The 17,976-nt window shown below is 47.6% G+C and overlaps 1 protein-coding gene and 1 long non-coding RNA gene across 3 annotated transcripts in view; one reads left to right on the top strand and one right to left on the bottom strand.

Annotated features, from left to right (window-relative positions):
- The window catches only part of MEGF11 (multiple EGF like domains 11), a 355,188-nt gene extending 338,793 nt beyond the window's left edge, over positions 1-16,395 (top strand). Inside the window, exons 20-27 of the mRNA XM_039218658.1 lie at positions 1,461-1,697; positions 3,261-3,379; positions 5,298-5,364; positions 5,645-5,751; positions 5,981-6,068; positions 8,563-8,619; positions 15,383-15,589; positions 16,235-16,395. Of these exons, the coding sequence (XP_039074589.1) occupies positions 1,461-1,697; positions 3,261-3,379; positions 5,298-5,364; positions 5,645-5,751; positions 5,981-6,068; positions 8,563-8,619; positions 15,383-15,589; positions 16,235-16,395 (1,043 nt within the window). The remainder of the gene's footprint in view (positions 1-1,460; positions 1,698-3,260; positions 3,380-5,297; positions 5,365-5,644; positions 5,752-5,980; positions 6,069-8,562; positions 8,620-15,382; positions 15,590-16,234) is intronic.
- LOC120221340 lies at positions 97-17,563 on the bottom strand. Of its 2 annotated transcripts, none has more exons than XR_005525784.1 (3): positions 15,670-17,563; positions 15,477-15,565; positions 97-1,162 (listed from the first exon to the last, which is right to left on the bottom strand). It is a non-coding gene; the product is annotated as an uncharacterized LOC120221340 (long non-coding RNA). The 2 variants fall into 2 exon arrangements; XR_005525785.1 differs by having other exon boundaries at positions 97-1,165.
- Between the last annotated feature and the right edge of the window lie 413 nt (positions 17,564-17,976).

Consider the following 17,976-nt stretch of genomic DNA (forward strand, 5'->3'; position numbering starts at 1 on the left):
TAATAGGTGGCAGAGACCCTAGGCAGGGGGCTCCGGAAGGACCCCATGGAGACAGGATCTAGGGAGAGTCCAGTGGAACAACTGGATGTTAGAAGGACAGTTTGTGACTTCAGTTTATTCACTGTTGGAAGAGCAGGGGTGGGGTGGGTTGCAGAGGGGGAGGGATATGGAGTGGGAACCTCTCCATCATGGCTTCCCCATGCTATTCCGTGGCAAGTTTCCTGCGAGCCATACAAGGGCAACCACGAGCTAGTCCTGTGGAATGGCCACCAGACAAGCGAAGATATGCCAAGTTCTGCTTCTGCCATTACCTGCCGGGCATCCTGGACAGGTCATTCCATCTTACTGGGCTTCTTCCACATGCAAAGTAGGAAGGGTAGATTGTTCCTGGTCTTCCAACATAACACGAGGTTCTGTTGAGGGCTGGGGAGTCCAAAGGGGCTCCACCTTGGCTCCAGCCCTGTAGTCAGATGACACCCCACAGTACAGTGATGAGGACCAGGTCGAGATGATAGGAGTGGAGGACTCAGCACAGCGCCCGGCACAGCAGCAGGCGCTTGATAAATCACTCTGTATATATAAAAACCCTTTGTGATGTGCTGCACATAATATACTGTTGTCTGTGAGAGATGGGGAATGAGAGTGGGCTCTCAATTATCCACATAACAGAAAGGGGGCCAAAAGACATTTCTATTGCATTCTGATGGTCTATCACAGAGAATGATGATGCAGCACCTTATCTCCCCGAGGATGCTGACTGGCTCTATTCAACCAGTTGCTGATAGCCAGGGAAAAGTCTAGACTCTGCTGCCCCCACCGTGGGCTTAGCAGCAGTCTGGAGAGTTAGCCCATTCATGTATCATCAAGAGGGGTTTTGTGGGTGGTAATCGGGCACACTGGCACACTTTCATTGCCACTGTGGCGCTCACAGTTCCCGGGGGAGGGTGAGATTATTGTCCCCATGTTGCAAAATGGGCAAACTGAGGACTCAGAGTCACAAAGCTGGTACGCAGGGAGATGCAGTCGGTTCAATTCTTCCCAACTCCGGAGAAACTGGACTTTACCAATTACTGGTTATAGGATCTTGAGCGAGTTATCCAACCTTTTGGTGACTCTGTTTCTTCATCTTTGAAAGGGAAATAATTAGTCCTTGCTTCTATGGCTGCTGGGAAGATAAAATGAGTTCATATCTGTAACTCATTTTTAGAACAAAGTACTCAATAAACATTTATTTTATTTGCCATCCACGATCACATGCTCTTTGTCATGCCCTGGCACTCCATCCCCTGGAGACAGTTAAAGAAAACAGGCACAGTGAGGGACAGGCTCACACAGGGAACAAAGAATAGGGCCAAAGACCAGAAGCCAGGTCTCCTAACATTAGAAGAGTCTAGGCCCTAGGCCAAGATCTGAAGAGGAAGCAGGGCTCCCCCAGACTCGGTTCCTCCCTCCATCCGCAGCTGCCCTCATGATGGAGGAGCTGAATCCCTACACCAAGATCAGCCCGGCGCTGGGTGCAGAGCGGCACTCGGTGGGCGCGGTCACAGGCATCGTTCTCCTGTTGTTCCTCATTGTGGTGCTGCTGGGCCTGTTTGCCTGGCGCCGGCGGCGACAGAAAGAAAAAGGCCGTGACCTGGCTCCCCGTGTCTCCTACACGCCAGCCATGAGGATGACCAGCACAGACTACTCACTCTCAGGTAAAGGCTATGCCCCCAGCATCACCTGTCCCACCCCTGCTCACACACACACGCACACACACCCCAGGAAGAGCTGCATGGTATCCTTGGGGACACCCAGGTTGATTGCTGAAGGTGGGTGGTCGTGCTTGCAGGATCGCCTGAAGGGGCTGGATGGTGAGATGCTCCTGGAAACAGTGGGTGTGGGGAGCAAGAACCTAGTTAGGAAAAGTAGATGGGGTTTTATGGGAATGTCATTTCCTGAGTGCCCAGCTCGAAGCAGCTATGATTAGGAACTTCCTTCCATCTCCCCAGAGCTTCCCATCTTTCTCATCAGGCTATGGCCACAGTAACACCTGCACTAAACAGAAACTTTCTTAAACTCTCCAAGGGAACCCCTCTCGAGCCCACTGCCTGAGCCACCTCAAGAAACTGACCCTGGGACTATGTCCAAGCCTTGTTCCATTTTTGCTTCCTTGGTGAAGGCCTCAGAGCAACCCTCCCTCCCCGTTCCCAGAGTTAGAAGTGGAAGGGGATGGTGCCTGGCTTGCGGTAGGGGGAGAGTCTGAAAGTTTGGGCAGTGACCCAGTGGGTCCACAAATGTGGTAACCTCTCCACTGGGCATTCTATCTAGAGTCTGAATGGGGTGGAGGTGGGGCTGTTGGGCCAGATCCTCCCCGTCTCCTGAACCCTGGGCTGCTGCCTTAGAAATGAGGCTTTTTGCTTCATATTTAGTTAAGGGATAGAGGTCAAAATGCTCTGAAATTGCCCATAGCCCTGGGCCACAGGAGGCTGGGCCTGTCTCCGTGAGCACAAGGATGACCCTCCCTTCAGCTGCCTCCAAACTTAGGGCTGGCCTGCAGCCTCCTGCATCTTGGATTTAAAAAACCAAGATCACCTCAGCCCTTTCCTGCTAAGCATTACCCACCATGTGCCCACTCGATGCTAGATGCTGTGGGGGAGACAAGGGTGGCCCAGGTGCAGACCCCACCTTCAGAAAGCTCTTAGCCTGCATGCCTCCCTGGGTTTCAGCCAAAGCAAATATCCCCTGATGAGATCCCAAGCCCACAGCGGTGATGTGGGGATTTTCTTCTATGACTATCATGAGTCTGGCTGGTTTTCCCACACCACTCCACTGGAGTTCCCCAACACTGTGGAGGGGTGCTGGAATCCACAAGAGGGGCAGGGCTGGGGCTAAGAGGAGAGGGGTTCCCTTTATGGCCTCACTTCTGGGACGTAACTGGAGGGAGGCAGGGGAGGGTCAGTACAGCACTGTGTAGCAACAAAGGGACCTGTGACGCTGTGCAAGCCAGCACTCTTCATCCCTGCTCTAGCTGCTGGTGCCACCCTGCACACTGGCAAGCCCATCCTGCATCCTGCAGGGAGGGACACCATGAAGGAAGAGGCAAATCAGGCTCTACAGACTTCTGCGGGCAGAGTGGAAGCCAGAAAACTTGGGGGATGGGGACTTAGCAGTCTCTCTTTGCAGACCACTTTTGAGGCTGCCCAGCCCCCGTGTTAGTATTGGGGTGTCGGATGCCAGGGGCAGCAGTATGATGGTATGGCACCTTGTTCTCTTCCCAGATTTGTCTCAAAGTAGCAGCCATGCCCAGTGCTTTTCCAATTCCAGCTACCACGCACTGGCATGCGGGGGGCCTGCCACCAGCCAGGCCAGCACTCTGGACAGGAACAGCCCCACCAAGGTACCGGGCCCCTGACTCCCCAGACCCCACCCACTGTCCTCCCGATGAGCCCTCACCTCTCTCCAAGGAAGGAACTGCACCCCACCTGCAAGGTCCATGTGGAACCAACTGCCAGTACATTAAACACAGCCCTGTGATCCATGGGACACGTAAACACTCTGAAGCACAGGACAGGAAGCCAGCAGGTTACACGGAACCAACAAGTGCCATGGAACCAGCAGACATCACATGTAACCCACCTACAGCATCATTCAACAGGATGTATACCCCCACACCCATGCGTACGGAGCTGGCACCAACCCATGTGATCACCATGTAATCATGTGTAGTCTCCTTGTCACTTTTGTCATGTAAGACATGTAGTCAAAACACGACACGCTACACCACCTGCCACCGATCACTACAGTCCATTTCCGACACTGCGTGCAGCCAGCACCTTAGAGCCTAACCGCTGTTACTCGGGTACCCCTGATGTCCTTGTATCTGGCATACACGTTCTCACTACATCCCCACGACCATTTTTTGCAATCAGAACCAACACACGGGATGTGAAACCCAAACATCAGCCATGGCAAACGTTCCCATTGACAGTGCGTCCTACAGGCCTTCAAGGGCAGGCGTGCACCACCCTCGACAGGGCCCTCCCTTCACAGCTCCCAGCATAACCCTGGCTGATGGCAAGACCTCCTCCTACAGTCACAGGGCCTTGGGTAAGGATGTCTCAGCACACATGTGTACATGTGTAGGGAGCCCCCCTGGTGCGCCAGGACCCATACTGGGCAGAGGGGAAGGTTCGGAAATGGAGAAGAGGCTCGTGCTGCACCCCTCCTGACACCCACCTAACCATGTGCACACATGTGCGCACGCACACACACATACACAACTGCACATGAATACATACAATAGGACCATTAAGAAGGCAATGCCAGGCCTCCTGGCTTCCTGGACCATCTTTCGTGTGTGAGGAACATGGACAGAAGCGGTTTTCATATTCTAAGCCTCTGCCCTACAGCTCTGGGAATCCTTTCTCCCTGTCTGGCCCACAGAAAATGTTCACCAGTCCTCAGACCTGGTAGCAACACAGCTTGAACCGCTTAACAATAACACAGACGCTATTCAACCCCAATAGCCACCACTGTCAAGCCAGCACCAAGGCCACTTTCTTCCACAGGCTCTCAGCCTCCGTTTTCCTATGAAATGGGAGTGCTGTATGCAGCGTGCCTTGAGGCCCATTACCAAAGTCTGTAGCCATCAGCCCCATGGCTTTGGCCCTTCTTTCCCCTCCTCAGCTTGGACTCTTAATTCCTTGCTTCTGCTTTAGGCTTAACTGCAGAGGTGGAAGCTGAAGGAAAGGAATCCGGATTTTCTTAGTGCAAGGTCCTTGATTAACTAGAGCCACATCAAGGCTACAGCAAGTTAGAGGCAAAAATGATGCCAAAGCTGAGGCTTTCCCTTGCTCACACAAACAGGAGACTCACACACAGACAGGTAGCAGAGGTGACAGTCATGTCGCAATCTCAACACCTCCCTTTGTACTGAAAATGGCCTCGTTGTTGCATTTGAGACACTGCCAGAGCCTGTTCTCCTACAGCCCAGCCCCACCGACCTGCCCTTCTTCCCCTGTCAGAGCCAGCTAGGCTCTGGCCAGTTCTTGGCTCTGGGGTGACCCTGCCCTACTTTGTCCTAAGGGCCACAAACCCTACAACCTCAGCCAGACAGCTTAGAAGGGGGCAGCTTCTGCTCCCACTGGTCTTGGCCATGCCATGTTACATGTAGCTCTTCCTTACCCTCAACGATCTAAGACATAGGTGGGTGAGGATCATCAAAGGGGTGGGTGCACAAGGCTGGGCAAAGTGAAGGCTGGGCAGGGGCACCTTGGGAGCAAAGGGATTAACTTGCTCTCCTACTCTCCAAACAGCTCAGTAACAAGTCCCTTGACAGAGAAACAGCAGGCTGGACCCCCTACAGCTTTGTGAACGTGTTAGGTCAGTAGTGGTTTGAGTCTGGTCCCCTGCCATCATGCCCCCACCTGTTCTCCTTTTTCCACCTGGAAATGGGCCCTGTTCTAGCTCCAAGGGAGAAGGTTAAGTGAATCCTGAGATGGGTTCCCCAGGGAGAAGGGGTGGAGGAGGAAATCCACGCCTTTGTTTCAGCTCTCATAAGCAAAGGAAGCCCAGAATGCCCTTTATTTCTCTATCCGGGGAGGGTGGCTATGACCCAGGGACCACAGCGGAGACAGCTAGGGCCTGGATGTGGGACTTCCAGATGCAGGCAAAAGATGCACTCACCATCTGGGAAAGGGACCCTTGCCTGAGGCAGGCCTGACCAAGGTACTTCTTTTCAAGGGCTGCTTCCTCTGCCCCAGTGTCCTGGTGGGCGCCATTTCCTATAGGGGGATGGGAGTGGGGAAGGTAGATGGCCTCAACTCTAGCAGATCCCCCTGGCCCTAGCCCCTTTGGCTACTATACACAGGGGTCCTAATTCCTTCCAGCCTGTCCCACCCTGACCCTCACCCCCTCTGTACTCCCCACCCTGCCATACCAGGGCCCTGGGAATAATGGCTCCTCCCTGTCATTCCTCTCACTAGACTCCCATTTCCAGATCAGTGCCCTGGAGGCCAGGTACCCGCCCGAGGACTTCTACATTGAACTTAGACACCTCAGCCGCCCCGCTGAGCCACACTCACCAGGTTAGACCCCCCAGCCCTACCTTCTACCCCTGGGCCCCCCCGAGGCTCTCCGACCAGACCAGACCCAGCACCTGCCCTACCCATTCCTGCCCCTGACTTACCCCGCCCCCCACCATGACCCCAGATCTCTCCCTGTTGGGCTGCCCTCCCAACATGGTTAGTCTACAAGCCCAAACCCCTATGTAAAGGAAGCCTGCCTGGATCCATCCCCCATCACCCCTTCTGTTCCCATCATGTCAGTGCATGTGGACAAACTGTGACTGGGTATTAGGTGAAGGGGACACATCATAATTATACTGCCTATAAACCACAGAATACAGCCCCAAACCATTGAGAACTAACTTGAGGATGGGGGCACCTCTGGGGTTCTCTGGGCCCTGTGGGTGTGGGTGACAGAGAATTGGCTCTCTGGCCAAAAAGCCCAGTGTCCTACAGAGAAAGACTCCAGACTCACCAGTGGCTTAGGCCACACTCTCCAAGATCATAGGGTAGGGCTGTCATCTGGAGAGGCTGGGGAAGGATGTGTCAGCCGACATCCGCTCTGCTCTGTTTTAGACCCAAAGCTGGTAGCTGGGGCAAGATGAAAAAAATGAGACTTGCAAAGTCAGTCCTGCTATGGGAGGATGTGGGTAGGAGTTACAGAATGGATCAACAGAGAATGTAGCCTCCCTACAAAGTGGCCCCTCGAGGGCAGGGCCTTAGCATATTGGACAAGGCTCAGGCTCCAGCTGGTTTCTAGAGCGCAAGGAAATGAAGCTCTGCCAACCCCTGCAGGTCCCTGGGTGCAGGAGCACTAAGAAGAGCAAAGGTTCTGAATTCATCTGCCTACTGAGCAGTCATGGCCTGCAAAGACTCGGAGTCTATACCTAGGAGGCTGTGCTCTTGGCTGTGGAGCTCCTCAGCCATACCTAGGGTTTTCAATAACCCCACCAAATACAACCTTCCCAATCTACCTGATCCCCACCCCCACCACCCTGTATCTCCTTCCACAAGGGAGCATCCTCTGGGCTCAGCCCAGATTTCTCCCTGCTTTACAGATCTCACTCTTCAACTAGTGTAGCCAGAACCACCACATGCTATCATTTTTTGGTTTACACTAGGGCAGGCTGGTGGCCAATGGGAAAAAATATTTACAGAGATCTGGGTCCTAGTTTTTGTGTCAGTTAAGTCACTGTCCTTCTGTGGGACCCTGTTTCCTGCTCTAGAAAAGGTAAAAGTTAACAGCCTAGCCTCCCTCCCTCACAGTGGGTGTAGGAAGCCCTTGTCTGGTATAAAGAGCAGAACTGATGCCAGGGATACAGATTATAAGTCATGTTTCTGAAGGGCACAGGTACCTATAGGCCCTTTAGAACAGCAGCAACCTATGGGGAAACCTGGAATGGTTTGGTCCTATCACTCAGTAATGTATGGAAGGCGGGCAGGCAGGCAAGAATAGATTCCCACAAATTCAACTTAGGAACTCTGTGGAGGAGGTATGGTATAGGGATGTATCCAAACAGCAGGGAGTTGGTCTGCAGTGTCCGACACAAAGAAGAGTCAAGTGGAGTCAAACAGTATTTTAGTCATTACGTGCTGCATGCCTTTTTGCCTGGTATTGTGTCCTCAGTTAAGTGCTGAGAAACAATGACTCCATTAAAAGCTGAAAATAATTACCAGAGTCATTACAGTCTCAACCTAAAAATGCCAGATAGCTTCTTTTCTGGTATCACTAGCAACAAAGAACCTCATCTTGGTCCCTAAAGTTTTATGTCCTGCCTCTGGCTATGGCTAAGGACTATGTACTGCAAGAGCTGGATAAAGTGTGACAGCCAAAAGGGAGAAAACTCCTTCAGATTGAAAACACTGGTAATACTTGTCAAAGACAATTCTGTTTTGTGCAAATGGTACACCTCCAAAAATGGATAACAAAGAGCAGACTATGGATTGGAATGACTATACATGCTGGAAAGATAACTAATCAAGAATCTCAGCCACCAGTCCACCTCCCTCTCTGGCTCCCCTCAGCTGGGCTTCGGATCCAGGAGAGGAGGCAGGACCAGAGCTGAGAGGTAAGAAACAGTCTTCAACCTCATTCGAAAGTCCAACAGAACTGGGATTTGGAATGTCATACCCCCCTTCCCCAGGCTAAGAACTGGTTCTGATTCATTCCTGATCCTGTCAGTCTGGAGCTTGAAACTTCACCTACAGTGACTGCAAGTGTCCTGAGAAGGGCCTCTGATGACCTCACGGTGAAGGTTAAAGAGGAGGAGTGCTGCATATGCCAGGGGGCACTGTAGCTCACTGCTAGTGCTTCTGAGCCCCGTAAGAATTCCTGCCTGGTCAAAACGATTTAGTGTAGATTAAACCCAGAATAATTTTCTAGCACTAAAGAGCAAATTTTATGGGTAGGGGAGGAAAAAAAACAAAGGCAAGAAAAAACTAAAGTAAAAAATGCATGCAGTCCAAGTAAACCTCATGCACCCCACTTTTCTTTCTTTACACCATTTTAATGCAGGTGCTTGTGGAATGGACAGACGTCAGAACACATACATTATGGACAAAGGCTTCAAAGGTAGAGTATCCAATCCTGACGTCCCATTAGAAAGGGCTTAGCAAGATAAGGAGTGCAGATCTGACATGACCAGGAATTCTACCAGAGACACTGCGCACATCTCTTCCCCTCATTCCCCAAAAAAGTAACAAGACCACAGGACCTGGGGCTGCTGGGTAGCTCTGCTCAGGAGGAGCAATCATAATAATAATGAATTTATATTTCGATTTAAGTTGCACCTGCTTAGCAAGCGCTTGTGGGTTTTTTATAGATGCCAACTAAATGTCTTCGGAAATGTAGAATGTCATTATCCAACCAATTAGTAGGAGTTAAATTGATTATAAAATCTGAAATAAAGTCAATCTACTTGCCCCAGAGGCCTCCTGTTGTTGTGCTGGTGAGGAAGGCCACCCTACACCTGCTGGCTTCCTGGGGCACAAGGAATGAAAATAATACCCAGTGTTAATACTGTATGGCACTCCACCCTGGAGATCTCTGCCCCTGAAGGCGGGAAAGTCAGGACTAAGCCCTAGCACATGAGAATTGCAAGTTCAATCATCCTACTAGTAAGTCCGTTGGTGAAGCCAAAGATGAAGGTCAGGTGCTGCCCTGGGCTTAGGCCCTACATTTAAGTAACAGAATGTGTGAAACAGAAATTATGTCACTTCTTACTCTGTCAAATATTAATTGTGACCTTAGACTGAGAGCTCTCTGAGGCTTGTTTCTTCATCTGCAAGGTCAGGATAATATGCCCATCCTATTGTCTAATAAGGTTATCGTGAGTATCCAATAAAAAAAAAAAAAAAATCACATGGGAAGCGGTTTTTGCATATTGTAGAGGTTGTCCTAATGTAATAGGGCTGTCCTTTTGTCTCTTGAGGTCTATTTAGGATTTTCAACCACACTGAGATGACTGACAGCAAAGATTCCAATGGATATCATAGATCTAGCGGTTCACCAGAATCACCTGGAAGGCTTCTTACACAGTTGTCCACACCCCATCTTCCCAAGACTCTGAAGCAGTAGATCTAGAGTGGAGCCCTGGAATCTGCATTTGTAATGAGTACTTTGGGATATTCTTATGCAGCATATCCCCCAACTACCAATTAAAGAACCACTGATCTAGACTGACTCAGATTCCTGGATTACTGGTTCTGGTCTTTCAGAGTGAGCCTCAGTTATACCCAAGACACAACCATTTCCTAGCCAAGAAAGCTAGTCATCTATAGCCCTTGGTGGTTATTAGACGTGGGGGGAGCTAGGGGTGGGTCATAGTGGTGATTACTATGTTCCAAGTAAGAAAGCAGGGAGGGCAAGTCTCCATGAACACAGGTTAGGATGTGCCACACCACAAGAGAACGACCTGAGGACAGAGGTCAACCCCTTGGCTCCTGGCCAGCCAAAGGACCCTACCCCCTTGGGAGCATCCATTCTGGCCGTTCTCTGTGTATAGACTTAAACCCTCCAAATGGAGGCAAGCACCATTACAGGAGTGAAGGTAAAAACAGAAAAGAAAGCTCTACTGTTTTATCACTGTGACCTGGGACCTCAGTTTCTTTTTCAAAGAGGTGTGGGGATTGGGCAGCAAAGATCTAAGAGACTTCCTAGCTCTGAAAATATGCATGACTCAGGTATGAATAAGCTCAGACAGGCCCAAACTCCTCAATAAATGAGCACACAACTTTCCCATCCACTTTGTTGTTCTGTGCATTATGATTAGGGTAACTGCTCTGACTCGCAACCATAAATGTCAAACAAAGCTAAGGAGGGTGGGGTCTCATTCAGTCCTCTTTTGTGGGATCATGTATCTGAACCTTTAAGTGCAAGGAAGGCCAGATTTTGCAGCCAGATTTTGTTTTACCACTTTGGCTACAAACATCCTTTAAACTAGAGAAAAGAAGTCTGTCTAGGTAAATATGCCAACAGCTGTTAGGAACCAACACATCAGAACAAGAGAATTCCAAAAGAGGAAAATGAAATGTCACAGTTTGGAACTTTACAGAACTATTTACCAAAGATATGGAATAAACCCCACTAACTGGCTGAACTCTCAAATAAAGATTTAATAAACTAGTCTATACCAGGAATGAAATTACTTTCTAAAACTACTGAGGCACACCAAATGAGAACCGTAAGCGTCAAGAGTCTGAGTTCTCTGAACTCAATGGGAAAGACCTTGACCTCTGAGTTTTAGATTCTAGTCCTAGTTCTTATTGTGTGGCACTGACAGGGCCCCACTGTTATTTTTTGTGTTGGTTTCTACCTGTTAGAAGGATGAGGTTGTAACTAGCCCCATCTCTATGGCCCCCTCTACGGCCTTGATTCATTCAGCCAATGGTCCTTCTTGCCCTTGTTACTTACTGAAGACCTCCACTCACTGTCATCCTGAAGTCGCACACCACCACACACACTGCGGCACCAACCCCATTTTACCTCTAAACCTCTGTCCATCTCTCCCCTTCCCCTTTTCCCCCTCAACACAATAGTATTGTAACAAACTGCTTTGTGTTCAATTCCTTATCTGTCAGGCATTTAAAAGTGCTACAGAAGAAATCCTCCCCAGTACACTCTATCATCTTTACGATCCTGAAATCCTGAATCCCACTGTTGGGGCCACAGGGAAACTACCCGTATGCTCCTTGCTAATCCAACTTCCACATCTCTCCTTGCAGTTACCTTGGGCTCCAAGGTAGTTAGGAGTCCAGTGACAACCTGAAAACTTTCTTCAGCCAGTGTGGTTCTCCTTCAGACTCTGCAATCTCCTTTTTCCTCTCCCCATATCCTGGTCTCTCCATGAAGAAAAGAGTGCTAACTTAGGGCCCAGGAAGAAAAAAGACAGTGTGGCTTTCTAATAATAATAATAATAATAATAAAATGATGATGATGATGATGATGAAATGGATGTTCAGTGTCTGGGTTTTCTAAGAGTTAGATATTGGCTTTACCTAGATGTTAGTGTGAACCTAAAAGCCTTCCAGGCTCTTAGGAAAAGTTAAGATCCCACTCACATGATGGCCTTAGAAAGTCATTTCCCCCTCTCTGGACTTGCTGCTTCCTTTATAAAATGAAGGGGTATAGGCTCATTTCCGAGGCCCCTTCAGCAACTGAGGGTATGGGGCGGTGTGTGGGTTGGGGGAGGTACGAACTAGAAGACAACAAGTGCCAAGGCATTATAAAGCTGAGTCTTTGGCCCAGATGCTAATTACAGGGCTCAGAGGAGGGCTCTCCAAAGCTTAGGTCACCTAGGTTGATGCTTCCCCTTTCCTTGCAAAATGCCCTGAAGCACAGGGACCGGCCAGTGTAGGGTGAGGCTGTAAAAGGATGGGGAAGTGCCGTAGAGAGGTTGGTTACTCTTCCCCTTACCCCACCCTCCCGAGGGCAGGCAGGTACATGACTCAGCTGGAGAAAGAACAGTTTCCTAAAGTGTAAAGTTTTCCAGCTTAGCCTGGCCTTTTCCTCCTTCCAGTTCCCAAAAATAGAATCCAGATTATTTCATTATCCAACACCCTCTCCCGACCACCTCAACACACACTTCTCCATCCTTTCCTTCCTTCTGGCCCCTTTATGGAAGATACAGCTTCTCCTTGAAATGAATCCCCTCCCCCAATCCCAACTTCTCTTTTATCCACTTAGGTGTATCCCCTGCTGCAGAGCAAACTATTTACAGTAGTCCCACTTATCTGCAGTTTCGCTTTCATGGTTTCAGTTACCTAGAGTCAACAGTGATCCAGAAGCACATGGTCAAGGCCAATCAACAGTGGCCTGTCCCAGTGCCTAGGTCATTCACCTCACTTCACGATCTCAAGAAGGGTGAGTGTAGGACGCTAACATATTTTGAGAGAGACCCCATTCACATAACATCTATTATATTGTTATAATTGTTCTATTGTTAATCTCTTACTGTAACTTATAAATTAACTTTATAGGAAGTATGTGTGCAGAGGAAAAAATATAGAGTTCAGTACTATTTGTGGTTTCATGCATCCACTGGGGGTTGTGGAAAGTATCCCTGTGGACTGGGGAGGAGCAGGAGACTACTGTATACCTCCAAACCTGAAGGCAGTCTGGACTTTTCTAGTGGAAAAGAGAAGAGGGGCATTACTGGCTTCCTGAGGCTCTTTTAGGCTTTGAACTACAGCTTCAAGACTCCCCCACTGCCACAGATGAATTATCATGGGATAGCCACAAAAAGCTTAGAGCTTGGCCTTTCTCTCTCAGCAGGACTTGACCCCACTGATAGGTGTTCCTTGTTGAGGGTAAAGGAAGCTGTTGCAGCTATAGTTTGCATTTAAAGATATAGAACAGGAACACAAGTAAAAGATGGAAGGAGGAAAAACACTAACTAGATACCAGAGAAGATGGGTGGAGTCCTAATTTGACTACTTACTAGCATTAGGCAAACTTTATGAGCTTCAATATCCTCATTTCTGAAGTAGTAATCATAGTCCTTCAGGTCCAGCCCTCTTCACAAATGTAACAAGTTTCAAATGACCTAACTGGAGTGAAGATACTAGCTGTGAGGCTAACTACATTTTCTATTGCTGTTCCTCAAGTTTTAGACATATTCAACTAAGGCAGCCACCAAAGTAAAAGGATGTGTCTGGGTGAGGAGGTGGGGGTGTTGGGATTTTTCACTCAGGAGACAGCCCTTTTTTAAGCAATTCTAGTCCTCAGCTTCCAACAAGCAGCTCTGAGTCATATTGCCTTACTCTTTGGCTGTCGGAGTTCAGAGACCCCAGAGTGGGACCGATGAACTATGTGGGGTTCCTGGACATACTTCCAGCCCTTTTACTAAGAAACAAAGAAGGAATAGAAAGGAAAGGGAAAGGAAAGGACTCACTAGAAGCAGCTTCATGTGGCTCTGGGCAGGCTGTGGCCCGAGACCCACAGGACCTGCACCCCCTCTTTCTTCATGACACCCTTACCAGCAAGTAGGCCTGATCGTTGTCCAGCAAGAGTGTTTTCTCCTACTCCTCTCTAGGGTTCTATGCTACAAAGAGGCCACAATCTGCAATGGGACCAAGGCCAACATCCCTCTCTACCTGTGGGCCAGGTTGAGATGGAAAATGTTCTGAGCCTGGTTCTGGAGCATGCTCTGCTACTGATGAGCAGTGTGACCCTGGGAGAGTCCCTTCCTCACTCCAAGCCTCAGTTTCCTCATTAGCAATAAAAGGGGAAGAGAGAATAATTATTGCTCCAAGCTAGATCACAGGTGTTTTAAACACTTGGAATGAATTAATGGGTCAATGTACTTTTGTACAAGATTGAGAAAATGTTATCCTCTGAAAAAAACCTCAGAAACCCTTTACTAGCAGAAAAGTAGATGCCCTCCCAACCAGTCACCTGTTCTTGGAGAAAAGACTGCTAGTGGTGGCATACATCTCAACTTGCAGCCACATAGAGTGTTCTGCTCTCCCTGGACCTAAGAGTACATCTATTCACCCCATAAGTTGCAATCATCACTTTTTAAATTTTTTTTTTTTTTTTTTTTTTTACATTTTCATTAATCTCACAAGCTGGAGGCAGAAAGCATGTGATGGTTCTAGTGGAAGACTGTCCAAGAATTTCACCATCTGCTACCACTTACAGAAATTTAAAGCCGAGAATTATAGAAATTTCACCATCTGCTACCACTTAGAGAAATTTAGACCTCGGAAGACCACTCATGACTGTCAAGCCCCTGCAACTCCATGCTTATTTCTAGACCCCCTAGCTGGCAGATCCCCACGGAAGAATGAGGGCCTGAGCTGCCAGATGAGAGAATCTACTGCTTTTTCCAGGCCATCAGAACAGTCTTGCCTCACTTGCAATGATCTAGAAGAGGCACTGATAGTCTCAGGCTGAAGGAAGGGCTCCCCTTCCCTTCTGTGACTCCCGGTCCCAAAGAAAACATGATCTTCCTCCTGTGAGCCCCAGTTCCACTGCCTCCTATTTGGAAACCAGTTTGCATCCTATTGTACCGTAACATACCCTGAAGCCTTGGGGATGATACGCTAGACAGGCAGCAGGAGAGGAAGCAGTTCTCCTGGTATCAGAAAAAGATACTGCCCAAATAGGTTTCAGTTAGCATTTGTAAGAACTGAGGTAAGTGACCCCAAAGGATACGTTGTAAGGCTTACTAGAAAACAGGAACTTTCCAAAGGCTTGCCTGAGACCCAGGTGCTTTTTAGTCCTCTATTACACTCAGTCAGCCCCACCTCTGGTCACAAGCTTCTCAAGAGCGGGGATGCCGCCAAAGTTTGCTGCCTAAAAATTGCGGACACCTGTGCCAAAACACACACCGACTTCTTTTTGAATCTCAGCTTCTTAGTCATCAAAAAGAATTCAGAGGAAGAATGATAGAACAAACAGGCCAAGGAGTCCCAAGGCATGCATTCAAGTCTTGGCACTGCTGCCAATTAGCTTATGTGATATTAGCCAAGTCACTTCATCTCTGGGCCTTCATCCTATAAAATGCAAACTATCAACCATCTTTGCAAGACTTTGTAAAAATTAAGTAATAGATGTGAAAGAACATTACGGATATCTTAAAATAATCTTTCTGGTGCTAGAACTGACAGCTAAAAACAAAAATGTTCCTGTCCCCCCAAAAACACTATTTCTTTATGAAAAGAACTCTGCCCACCTAGGCAAGCACTCCGACGTATTTAAGAAGAGAATCTTGGATTATCATAGGCTTTGACAGCTCTCGGATCCTGAAGGCACATAAACTGCAATCTGTTTCTGGTATTGAAATGAAGTCTTATGTCCTCGCCTGTCCTAAGAAATCTCTCTTGCCTTACAGATTACATGAAAGAATCCGTGTGCAGTTCTAGCACTTGTTCCTTGAATAGCAGTGAAAACCCTTACGCCACAATTAAGGACCCACCCATCCTCACCTGCAAGCTTCCAGAAAGCAGCTATGTAGAAATGAAGTCGCCTGTGCACAGGGGGTCTCCGTACACAGATATGCCATCCTTGTCGACATCTAATAAAAATATATATGAAGTTGGTAGGTGTCTCAAATAAGTAACTTAGTGAAATTAGAGCAATAGTGCAGTATCTGAAGTAAAACAAGCCCTTTCCACTCACCGGGTCTTGAAAACACACCCTTTTTTTGTTGCTTTTTAAGGAATCCAAGGTGAACTGTCTTTCCCAGAACTACCCTCCTTTCTCATGCAGGAAATCAAATTCTCGTATCAACTGTGCTTTAAAAAAAAAAAAAAAAAAACAGTACTACAATGAAGCAGAAACATTGGGGGTGGGGAGTCAGTGGGTATACACACACTCACTTCAACTGATTGTTGATGCAAATCCCAGTTTAAAAAAGAAAACAATCAGAACAAACATTTGCCAAGTTTCTAAATCACTGTCTTCTACCTTCTTTATTTCACCTATGTCTCTGGGCTTGTGGATAAGATGCCTGCCTACCTCTAGGATATTCTAAACCTCTTGGTTTTGACCCAGAGCCTGGGATTCCGGTAATATACTCACTTAGGTTTTCCATTTCACGAGCAAGCCCCAGTCCTACCCCTCATATATTTATCACAGATTCCCTGGCTTCTCTCCCTATCACGTTAAATAGAACTCTATTCTCCCCAACAAGACAACCAAAGCTAATCTGTTCTCTGAACTCATTTTTCACTATATTCCTTAGAGCCCACAATCAGTGTGGTCCAAGAAGGCCTCGGTCATAACTCCAGCTATATCCAGAATCCATACGACCTACCTAGGAACAGCCATATTCCTGGTCATTATGACCTCCTCCCAGTAAGACAAAGCCCTGCCAGTGGGCCCTCCCAGGACAAGCAGTCTTAAGAGAGAGCAAGCCTCTCTCTTGCAATGTGCTCTGCTGAATATTCTGACTCTCTGAAAGAAGACAATCCCCTGACTTGAAATAATGATACAGACTGACTTCAGCTGCGTGTTAGTTATTACTTTCACCTGGAACTAAAGAAGAGCTTCCAAGTGGGACTGGGGTAATTGTTCAAATGGTCTGTTCACAAAGGCAAATCCTATCACCCACCCACAGTCAACCCTAAATGTCCAGGACTATATGATCTTTTAAAACATTTATGATACAGCTACTCATCAACATCAGCTAAATATATACTGATACACTTAATCATCTGAAACATGATACTTAGAAAACACGTAGCATAGGTTTCACAAACTTCCTAGGGGGAAGGGGAAACTGGGGAGGGGAATGGATTACTTTAAAGCACCTGAAATGTATATGTACTTTTGGTTGCTGTTACCTTCAACCTGTTTTATTACCTAAGTATTACAGATACAAACTGCTAATATCACTACTAAAATACCTACACATATATGTCTGATCCATTAGTCACAAAGGCCAAGATTACAGTATACAGTCTAATATTGACAACTTCAATTTTTAAAAGTAAGACTTTAATACAAATGAACTTTCTCTCTTCTGCCCTTCGTGGTCACAGAAGGGGGAAAAGTTTCCAAAGCGCGGCAGCATCTTTCAATCTACAACAATGACTTCTAGGCCAGCTTTACCAAATCTTGCTGATTCTAGGTTCAACAATATTGCCCAGTCCCGGCCTTGTCATGTCTCCTTAGTCCATCCAACACCTGAGTCATTCCAGGTGAACTAGAACTTTTGAGATGATGCTTTAAGCAATTAGTCAAAGACTGATGAGAACTAAGTATCCCTAAAAATGGCTATTTGGCCTCCCAAATTTATTTGGTTGGCATTTCTCAACTCAGAGGAGTACTTGCTTTCAAGCATTTCTTTGTAAATCTTGAGCTTAATATAGTATAGGACCTAAAAGTGTAGAGGAAATTGGACCAAAGCAGCTACAGCAAGTTTAACAGGCTGCTTAAAGTATATTATGCTTTCTGATGGAACTAAATGAAATGATCAAAGAAAAAATAGACTATAATCAGGTGCTGTAACACGATGTAAAACTTTACAGTAAACAGCATATAAGGATATGAAGTACTTCTACTGAAACCAACCACCGAGAGGGCCAAAAATGTATTATAATGAGCTCATGCTCCAGATCCCGGTATTCAGATGTGTCCATACCTTCCACTAGTAATGAACACAGGTAGACTGGGGCTCAGGAGTCAAAATGGAGCCAACTCCCAAGCCCTAAAAAAGAGGACCTCATCACAAGAATTAAAGACCAGAAGGGCAAACTGAGGAAACTAACAGCCACCCCTATACCACTCCATTCTGTGATAAGAGTCCAGTCAGTAAAAACTCCTTCTAAAGGCGTATACGGAAGAGGGACTCAACGGCTGTAGAGCTGGAACATGGCTGCTACAGGAAGTGTGGGGAGTTCTAAGGCGCTTGATACAACCTGGAAGTCTGCCATGGAACCCATTAGTTTGGGCAATACCCAGCAAAAGCAAGAAAAGAAATAA

Source organism: Hyaena hyaena, unplaced genomic scaffold, assembly GCF_003009895.1.
Source record: "Hyaena hyaena isolate Hyena2069 unplaced genomic scaffold, ASM300989v1 scaffold_15, whole genome shotgun sequence".
Classification (NCBI taxonomy): Eukaryota; Metazoa; Chordata; class Mammalia; order Carnivora; family Hyaenidae; genus Hyaena; species Hyaena hyaena.